General features: G+C 45.7%; 1 protein-coding gene across 2 annotated transcripts in view; it reads right to left on the bottom strand.

Moving 5' to 3' along the window:
- LOC138659266 (interleukin-31 receptor subunit alpha-like) overlaps positions 1-11136 on the bottom strand; it is a 79856-nt gene that overhangs the window by 6916 nt on the left and 61804 nt on the right. For both annotated transcript variants that reach the window (XM_069745892.1, XM_069745891.1), the window contains exons 8-9: positions 10587-10741; positions 1094-1262 (exon numbers count right to left, since the gene is read on the bottom strand). In XM_069745892.1, coding sequence (XP_069601993.1) covers positions 1094-1262; positions 10587-10741 — 324 coding nt within the window. The remainder of the gene's footprint in view (positions 1-1093; positions 1263-10586; positions 10742-11136) is intronic.

Here is an 11136-nt window from a genome sequence, read left to right as displayed (position 1 = left end):
CTCACCCAGGGCTCTGCCCTCACAACCGGATTCTGCCCCACAAGAGAGCTCCACTACTTTTCCTGATCTGAGGCGCTCCGAACGAACAACAGCTGGCAAGCCCCCCAATCGCTATGAACAAGCAAATTTCATCTGGCAACAATTCACACAGAAGAAGAGACAGTCACACACTCCTCGAAGAGTCTCGCCCATGGAATGGTGAGGAAAAAGAGTGGGGGAGTGTAGGGAGGAGAGCTATGCTAACGGTCCCTCCTGTGTGTCTGGACTGGAACTGTCGGGGCTGTCACCATTATTTGGGGGGGGGAAGAGATTTCCAACCAGAGCAGTTCAGGACACCTGACTCATGGGGGCGGGTCCGACTTAAATAGCGATGTGCGCAGGAAGACGGGGCTTTTGGTGTGGAACCAGCATGAGAACACAGAGACGGATGACTTCCTCTCAACTTACCCACATGAGCTATCCGGGCCTTCTCACTCGGTTAGCAGTGCCATCCTGATTGACAACACAGAGCCCGGAGAGATCCCTGCACCGTACAGTGACCAATACGAACTTCAGAGCATCCTTGCGCTCACCACCGCAGAGGCACCGCTCAGTCCTATCCCTGTGGTGCCTACTGAGTGCCGGACTTTTCCTGTGGACGCGACCGCTGGACTGCATACTACCTCTGCGGCCTTGTCTGCTGACCTGTTTGCTACGTCAGCTGTGCTGCGGACCAACACCTATACAACATCTCGTGCCCGTACCAGGAGACCACGTGCCAAAGGACCCGGAGGACTCACCACCACAAGGAGCCAGTGCATCGCCTTTCTGCGGGACCAGATTGGAGAATTTTTACGCCTTCTGCGGCGCCACTGAAGGATCTTCCTGCCACCTCCTACCAAGGCCCAGAGACTGATAAGTTGAACTGTTGTTTCCTTTATATTAATACCCCCTGCTTGATTTTATTATTGTGTCACATAAAATCCCCGTTAACCCTTGCTCTGCCTCCTGTGTGTCACTGCATCCCACGCACCTGTTATCATCCTACACAGTCACAAGGTATAATGCTATGACCAGAGGCAAACTGTTATTAGGTGCCCCTGCAACAACTTACCTTTCTCTGGTGTCCTTCCTGAGAGTGCAGCGCTCCACTCGCTCCATAACAGCTGACCACTGTTTCCAATGCACCGTACAGCGGCCACATACTCCATGTAGGGAAGGAGTCCGCTGAGGCTGTAGCTCATTTCGTTCTCTTTCCCCATGTACAGGTCAGGGGTGTAGTCCTGAGATAAGAAACAGAGATGTGATATTGACTTCAAAATATTAAATATTCATACAAGGGTGGAATCTGGCCAAGTCCCTCCACTTCTCAAACCAAAGAGGATTCCACAAATCGGTTCTCCCTGCACTGACTTCACCACCACAGCCAATCAGCAAGCTTTTAGACTGTGGGCACTTCCGGAACCATCACAGTCATGCCAAGTATTGGTATAGCTGCGATTGGCTGGCGCAGCACGTGCCCAGCTGTATAAAAGCCGGATCAAGAGTGTCGCTGCCATTATGCTCTCGTTATTGTAGGGATAGGACGCAGCTGGATTGAGGGACAGATTTTGATTGTGCACTCTGCAAACACAATGCTGTGTGCACTCTGCAACCCCTATATGTGCTAGTACTGTGCTAAAAGCCGCTGTGTGTACTCTGCACCCCTCGCCTGCAGGAGTATTGTCCGTTAAGCCACTGTGTGTACTCTGCACCCCCCACCTGTGGGAGTACTGTCCTTTAAGCCACTGTGTGTGCTCTGCACCCCCCGCCTGCAGGAATACTGTCCTTTAAGCCACTGTGTGTACTCTGCACCCCCACCTGTGGGAGTACTGTCCTTTAAGCCACTGTGTGTACTCTGCACCCCCCACCTGCAGGAGTACTGTCCTTTAAACTGCTTTGCATACTCTGCACCCATATCTGTGGGAGTACTGTCCTTTAAACTGCTGTGTGTACTCTGCACCCCCTCCTGTGGGAGTACTGTTCTTTATGCTGCTGTGCGTATTCTGCACCCCTCCAGCTGTGGGAGTACTATACCATGTGCTAAACTTGGCGATGCAGACCTTCCTGAAAAACTTCCCCCATATGACAGACTACCCCCATATGACAGAGCTGCTGCTGAAAGTGCGGGCAGTATGTGCACACTTTGATCATTCTCATCCTGCTAACTAGTCAGAGCAGCAGAGTCACTTCTGCGTTCCCACTGCATATGCTGGAAGAACTGTGCGAGCAGCAGCAGGCAATAGTGGAGCTTCAGCCGCACGACACACGGATAAGTCGTACTGCAGAACAACGCCACTTCACCACCAATGAGTGGGCCTCCATGGAGGACATGTGTGCCATGTTGCGCTGCTCTGAATATTCTACCAGTATGGCCAGCGCTGATGACACCATCATCAACATTATTGTACCACTTAAATGCCTGCTGGAAAAAAAACAATTCCGGCCAGGATGGATGAGATGGTGGCACCAGGGGCGAACATACCACTGGTTCAGCCGGAAGTGGCATACTGCCTGTGAGAATATGGCCACTTACTAAAGACTATAGGACAAATGGACGTAGAGCCCAGTCCACATCTCTAAGAGATAGAGACTTTTTCCAGCACGGAACACCAGTTTTGTTGTGTAATATTTTCTTGATGTGTTTTATTAGTGATTTTCTTGCTCGTCAGTTCATCCTCGGTAATAAATGTTCCATTCAGTGACAGTATAGGTACCGTCACACATAACGATATCGTTAACAACATCGTTGCAACGTCACGCTTTTGGTGACGTAGCAACGATCCCGCTAACGATCTCGTTATGTGTGACAGCGCCCAACGATCAGGCCCCTGCTGGGAGATCGTTGGTCGTTGGGGAATGATCAGGACCATTTTTTGGTCGCTGATCACCCGCTGTCATCGCTGGATCGGCGTGTGTGACGCCGATCCAGCGATGTGTTCACTTGTAACCAGGGTAAATATCGGGTTACTAAGCGCAGGGCCACGCTTAGTAACCCGATATTTACCCTGGTTACCATTGTAAAAGTTAAAAAAAAAAAAACAGTACATACTCACATTCTGATGTCTGTCACGTCCCCCAGCGTCCAAAGGGTTAAAACTGTTTTCAGCAGGAGCGCTGCCGCTCCGGCCGAGAGTTTCCCTGCACTGACTGTGTCAGCGCCGGCCGTAAAGCAGAGCACAGCAGTGACGTCACCGCCATTACTGCCGGCGCTGACAGTCAGTGCAGGGAAACTGCGCTCCTGCTGAAAACAGTTTTAACCCTGTGGACGCCGGGGGACGTGACAGACATCAGAATGTGAGTATGTACTGTTTTTTTTTTTTTTTACTTTTACAATGGTAACCAAGGTAAATATTGTGTTACTAAGCGCGGCCCTGCGCTTAGTAACCCAATGTTTACCCCAGTTACCCGGGGACTTCGGCATCGTTGGTGGCTGGAGAGCTGTCTGTGTGACAGCTCCCCAGCGACCGCACAACGACTTACCAACGATCACGGCCAGGTCGTATCGCTGGTCGTGATCGTTGGTAAGTCGTTTAGTGTAAAGGTACCTTAAGAAGAGGAGCAGGCTAGATCTTATGTATACCTTAAGGTACCGTAACACATAACGATTTCTTTAACGATATCGTTGCTTTTTGTGACGTAGCAACGATATCGTTAACGAAATCGTTCTGTGTGACAGCGACCAACGATCAGGCCCCTGCTGGGAGATCGTTGGCCGCTGATCATCCGCTTACATCGCTGGATCGGCGTGTGTGACGCCGATCCAGTGATGTGTTCACTGGTAACCAGGGTAAATATCGGGTTACTAAGCGCAGGGCCGCGCTTAGTAACCCGATATTTACCCTGGTTACCATTGTAAAAGTAAAAAAAAAAACAGTACATACTCACATACCGGTGTCTGTCACGTCCCTCGCCTTCAGCTTCCCGCACTGACTGTGAGCGCCGGCCATAAAGCACAGCGGTGACGTCACCGCTGTGCTCTGCTTTACGGCCAGCCGGCGCTGACACAGTGCAGGGAAGCTGACGGCGCGGGACAGACACCGGAATGTAAGTATGTACTGTTTGTTTTTTTTAACTTTTACAATGGTAACCAGGGTAAACATCGGGTTACTAAGAAGCGGCCCTGCGCTTAGTAACCCGATGTTTACCCTGGTTACCAGGGGACTTTGGCATCGTTGGTCGCTGGAGAGCTGTCTGTGTGGCAGCTCTCCAGCGACCACACAACGACCTAAACAGCGACGCTACAGCAATCGGCATCGTTGTCTATATCGCTGCAGCGTCGCTAAATGTGACGGTACCTTAAGGCAGTTTTTTGAGGAACTTCCATGGAAGATGATCCAAGCTGGGAAGGATGAATAAACTATGGAGTTTTGGAGATTGATTGTTGGCTGGAGGGTTATCCATGAGCTACAGTTGGGATATCCCACCACCTGGACGAACATAGGCTGTAACTGCGCACTAGACCGGCTGGAGATACCAAAAGCTGTGGGCCATCCAAAAGTTGGGAAACAGTGGGTATCACCTGGTACGGGGCCAGTGGAACTACCGATCCCAGATTGGGAACTTGTTGACTGAGGACACTGTATGTTGGCCACCTACCTGGATTTGTTGTACGACCATGGATGTATGGAATAAAAAGTAGTTGTAACTCAGGATCAGTAAAGGATCAGTATTGTAATGTATGTACACAGTGACTGCACCAGCAGAATAGTGAGTGCAGCTCTGGGGTATAATACAGGATGTAACTCAGGATCAGTAATGTAATGTATGTACACAGTGACTGCACCAGCAGAATAGTGAGTGCAGCTCTGGAGTATAATACAGGATGTAAGTCAGGATCAGTAACGTATGTACACAGTGACTGCACCAGCAGAATAGTGAGTGCAGCTCTGGAGTATAATACAGGATGTAAGTCAGGATCAGTAATGTAATGTATGTACACAGTGACTGCACCAGCAGAATAGTGAGTGCAGCTCTGGAGTATAATACAGAATGTAACTCAGGATCAGTAATGTAATGTATGTACACAGTGACTGCACCAGCAGAATAGTGAGTGCAGCTCTGGGGTATAATACAGGATGTAACTCAGGATCAATAATGTAATGTACAGTTAGGGCCAGAAATATTTGGACAGTGACACAAGTTTTGTTATTTTAGCTGTTTACAAAAACATGTTCAGAAATACAATTATATATATAATATGGGCTGAAAGTGCACACTCCCAGCTGCAATATGATAGTTTCCACATCCAAATCGGAGAAAGGGTTTAGGAATCATAGCTCTGTAATGCATAGCGTCCTCTTTTTCAAGGGACCAAAAGTAATTGTACAATGGACTCTAAGGGCTGCAATTAACTCTGAAGGCGTCTCCCTCGTTAACCTGTAATCAATGAAGTAGTTAAAAGGTCAGGGGTGGATTCCAGGTGTGTGGTTTTGCATTTGGAAGCTGTTGCTGTGAGCAGACAACATGCGGTCAAAGGAACTCTCAATTGAGGTGAAGCAGAACAACCTGAGGCTGAAAAAAAAGAAAAAATCCATCAGAGAGATAGCAGACATGCTTGGAGTAGCAAAATCAACAGTTGGGTACATTCTGAGAAAAACTGAATTGACTGGTGAGCTTGGGAACTCAAAAAGGCCTGGGCGTCCACGGATGACAACAGTGGTGGATGATCGCCGCATACTTAATTTGGTGAAGAAGAACCCGTTCACAACATCAACTGAAGTCCAGAACACTCTCAGTGAAGTAGGTGTATCTGTCTCTAAGTCAACAGTAAAGAGAAGACTCCATGACAGTAAATACAAAGGGTTCACATCTAGATGCAAACCATTCATCAATACCAAAAATAGACAGGCCAGAGTTAAATTTGCAGAAAAACACCTCAAGAAGCCAGCTCAGTTCTGGAAAAGTATCAACCTGTACCAGAATGATGGGAAGAAAAAAGTTTGGAGAAGAAAGGGAACGGCACATGATCCAAGGCACACCACATCCTCTGTAAAACATGGTGGAGGCAACGTGATGGCATGGGCATGCATGGCTTTCAATGGCACTGAGTCACTTGTGTTTATTGATGACATAAGAGCAGACAAGAGTAGCCGGATGAATTCTGAAGTGTACCGGGATATACTTTCAGCCCAGATTCAGCCAAATGCTGCAAAGTTGATTGGACGGCGCTTCATAGTACAGATGGACAATGACCCCAAGCATACAGCCAAAGCTACCCAGGAGTTCATGAGTGCCAAAAAGTGGAACATTCTGCAATGGCCAAGTCAATCTCCAGATCTAAACCCAATTGAGCATGCATTTCACTTGCTCAAATCCAGACTTAAGACGGAAAGACCCACAAACAAGCAAGACCTGAAGGCTGCGGCTGTAAAGGCCTGGCAAAGCATTAAGAAGGAGGAAACCCAGCGTTTGGTGATGTCCATGGGTTCCAGACTTAAGGCAGTGGTTGCCTCCAAAGGATTTGCAACAAAATATTGAAAATAAAAATATTTTGTTTGGGTTATGTTTATTTGTCCAATTACTTTTGACCTCCTAAAATGTGGAGTGTTTGTAAAGAAATGTGTACAATTCCTACATTTTCTATCAGATATTTTTGTTCAACCCTTCAAATTAAACGTAACAATCTGCACTTGAATTCTGTTGTAGAGGTTTCATTTCAAATCCAATGTGGTGGCATGCAGAGCCCAACTCGCGAAAATTGTGTCACTGTCCAAATATTTCTGGCCCTAACTGTATGTACACAGTGACTGCACCAGCAGAATAGTGAGTGCAGCTCTGGGGTATAATACAGGATGTAACTCAGGATCAGTAATGTAATGTATGTACACAGTGACTGCACCAGCAGAATAGTGAGTGCAGCTCTGGGGTATAATACAGGATGTAACTCAGGATCAGTAATGTAATGTATGTACACAGTAACATAGTAACATAGTAAGGCCGAAAAAAGACATTTGTCCATCCAGTTCAGCCTATATTCCATCATAATAAATCCCCAGATCTACGTCCTTCTACAGAACCTAATAATTGTATGATACAATATTGTTCTGCTCCAGGAAGACATCCAGGCCTCTCTTGAACCCCTCGACTGAGTTCGCCATCACCACCTCCTCAGGCAAGCAATTCCAGATTCTCACTGCCCTAACAGTAAAGAATCCTCTTCTATGTTGGTGGAAAAACCTTCTCTCCTCCAGACGCAAAGAATGCCCCCTTGTGCCCGTCACCTTCCTTGGTATAAACAGATCCTCAGCGAGATATTTGTATTGTCCCCTTATATACTTATACATGGTTATTAGATCGCCCCTCAGTCGTCTTTTTTCTAGACTAAATAATCCTAATTTCGCTAATCTATCTGGGTATTGTAGTTCTCCCATCCCCTTTATTAATTTTGTTGCCCTCCTTTGTACTCTCTCTAGTTCCATTATATCCTTCCTGAGCACCGGTGCCCAAAACTGGACACAGTACTCCATGTGCGGTCTAACTAGGGATTTGTACAGAGGCAGTATAATGCTCTCATCATGTGTATCCAGACCTCTTTTAATGCACCCCATGATCCTGTTTGCCTTGGCAGCTGCTGCCTGGCACTGGCTGCTCCAGGTAAGTTTATCATTAACTAGGATCCCCAAGTCCTTCTCCCTGTCAGATTTACCCAGTGGTTTCCCGTTCAGTGTGTAATGGTGATATTGATTCCCTCTTCCCATGTGTATAACCTTACATTTATCATTGTTAAACCTCATCTGCCACCTTTCAGCCCAAGTTTCCAACTTATCCAGATCCATCTGTAGCAGAATACTATCTTCTCTTGTATTAACTGCTTTACATAGTTTTGTATCATCTGCAAATATCGATATTTTACTGTGTAAACCTTCTACCAGATCATTAATGAATATGTTGAAGAGAACAGGTCCCAATACTGACCCCTGCGGTACCCCACTGGTCACAGCGACCCAGTTAGAGACTATACCATTTATAACCACCCTCTGCTTTCTATCACTAAGCCAGTTACTAACCCATTTACACACATTTTCCCCCAGACCAAGCATTCTCATTTTGTGTACCAACCTCTTGTGCGGCACGGTATCAAACGCTTTGGAAAAATCGAGATATACCACGTCCAATGACTCACCGTGGTCCAGTCTATAGCTTACCTCTTCATAAAAACTGATTAGATTGGTTTGACAGGAGCGATTTCTCATAAATCATAAACCAGCAGAATAGTGAGTGCAGCTCTGGGGTATAATACAGGATGTAACTCAGGATCAGTAATGTAATGTATGTACACAGTGACTGCACCAGCAGAATAGTGAGTGCAGCTCTGGGGTATAATACAGGATGTAACTCAGGATCAGTAATGTAATGTATGTACACAGTGACTGCACCAGCAGAATAGTGAGTGCAGCTCTGGGGTATAATACAGGATGTAACTCAGGATCAGTAATGTAATGTATGTACACAGTGACTGCACCAGCAGAATAGTGAGTGCAGCTCTGGGGTATAATACAGGATGTAACTCAGGATCAGTAATGTAATGTATGTACACAGTGACTGCACCAGCAGAATAGTGAGTGCAGCTCTGATGTATAATACAGGATGTAACTCAGGATCAGTAATGTAATGTATGTACACAGTGACTGCACCAGCAGAATAGTCAGTGCAGCTCTGATGTATAATACAGGAGGTAACTCAGGATCAGTAATGTAATGTATGTACACAGTGACTGCACCAGCAGAATAGTGAGTGCAGCTCTGGGGTATAATACAGGATGTAACTCAGGATCAGTAATGTAATGTATGTACACAGTGACTGCACCAGCAGAATGGTGAGTGCAGGTCTGGAGTATAATACAGGATATAACTCAGGATCAGTAATGTAATGTATGTACACAGTGACTGCACCAGCAGAATAGTGAGTGCAGCTCTGGGGTATAATACAGGATGTAACTCAGGATCGGTAATGTAATGTATGTACACAGTGACTGCACCAGCAGAATAGTGAGTGCAGCTCTGATGTATAATACAGGAGGTAACTCAGGATCAGTAATGTATGTACACAGTGACTGCACCAGCAGAATGGTGAGTGCAGGTCTGGAGTATAATACAGGATATAACTCAGGATCAGTAATGTAATGTATGTACACAGTGACTGCACCAGCAGAATAGTGAGTGCAGCTCTGGGGTATAATACAGGATGTAACTCAGGATCGGTAATGTAATGTATGTACACAGTGACTGCACCAGCAGAATAGTGAGTGCAGCTCTGGAGTATAATACAGGATGTAACTCAGGATCTGTAATGTAATGTATGTACACAGTGACTGCACCAGCAGAATAGTGAGTGCAGCTCTGATGTATAATACAGGATGTAACTCAGGATCAGTAATGTAATGTATGTACACAGTGACTGCACCAGCAGAATAGTGAGTGCAGCTCTGATGTATAATACAGGAGGTAACTCAGGATCAGTAATGTATGTACACAGTGACTGCACCAGCAGAATGGTGAGTGCAGGTCTGGAGTATAATACAGGATATAACTCAGGATCAGTAATGTAATGTATGTACACAGTGACTGCACCAGCAGAATAGTGAGTGCAGCTCTGGGGTATAATACAGGATGTAACTCAGGATCGGTAATGTAATGTATGTACACAGTGACTGCACCAGCAGAATAGTGAGTGCAGCTCTGGAGTATAATACAGGATGTAACTCAGGATCAGTAATGTAATGTATGTACACAGTGACTGCACCAGCAGACTAGTGAGTGCAGCTCTAGGGTATAATACAGGATGCAACTCAGGATCAGTAATGTAATGTATGTACACAGTGACTGCACCAGCAGAATAGTGAGTGCAGCTCTGGAGTATTATACAGGATGTAACTCAGGATCAGTAATGTAATGTATGTACACAGTGACTGCACCAGGAGAATAGTGAGTGCAGCTCTGGAGTATAATTCAGGATATAACTCAGGATCAGTAATGTAATGTATGTACACAGTGACTGCACCAGCAGAATAGTGAGTGCAGCTCTGGGGTATAATACAGGAGTAACTCAGGATCAGTAATGTAATGTATGTACACAGTGACTGCACCAGCAGAATAGTGAGTGCAGCTCTGGGGTATAATACAGGATGTAACTCAGGATCAGTAATGTAATGTATGTACACAGTGACTGCACCAGCAGAATAGTGAGTGCAGCTCTGGAGTATAATACAGGATGTAACTCAGGATCAGTAATGTATGTACACAGTGACTGCACCAGCAGAATAGTGAGTGCAGTTCTGGGGTATAATATAGGATGTAACTCAGGATCAGTAATGTAATGTATGTACACAGTGACTGCACCAGCAGAATAGTGAGTGCAGCTCTGGAGTATAATACAGGATGTAACTCAGGATCAGTAATGTATGTACACAGTGACTGCACCAGCAGAATAGTGAGTGCAGCTCTGGAGTATAATACAGGATGTAACTCAGGATCAGTACAGGATTCAGCACATGGGTTTCAGAGGTGACTGTACATCTTCTATTCTCTCTTTTGTACAGAATATCTATTAGTCTTTGTGATACTGACCCACTGATCATCCTGTAGCACTTTGTACCGCAGGCTACAGTTCACATCTAGCTCATCAGGCGCCAGGTTCGGCCTTCTCCATGATATTAGTAAGAACGATGGGTCTTCAGATGAATTTGGTTTCAAATACAAAATCTCAGGAGGATCCATTTTCACTTAAATGTTATTAGACATGAAAAAAAAATAAATGTAACAAATAACTGGAGATTAATAAATAATAAAAAAATTGTAAAACACTTGACTATAATATATTCTGCTTATTGATCGTCAATTGACCGGACTACACCAGGACCGGACTACAACCTTATGTATATGAGAAGAACCCCACCATTTCTAGATTTCTTACAGTCAGATAAAAGGGTTTTCATGTCTCTAATTCCTCATCTCTTTGTGGCCAAGTAGAGCCATGAGAATTCATCGGCTGCTGAATTAGGTAATGGAGGTGAGTGTCTGACCAATCAGATATCTCCCCCTCCTACCGCTTGTCCACTGAAACACAGGATGAGAATCTGCAGCTGCATCCCCCTCCTATCCCTCCCTAAATTTTCCA

Source organism: Ranitomeya imitator, chromosome 1 (assembly GCF_032444005.1).
Source record: "Ranitomeya imitator isolate aRanImi1 chromosome 1, aRanImi1.pri, whole genome shotgun sequence".
Taxonomy (NCBI): Eukaryota; Metazoa; Chordata; class Amphibia; order Anura; family Dendrobatidae; genus Ranitomeya; species Ranitomeya imitator.
Note: the sequence above shows the minus strand (reverse complement) of the source record. Positions and strands in the feature narration are given on the sequence as shown.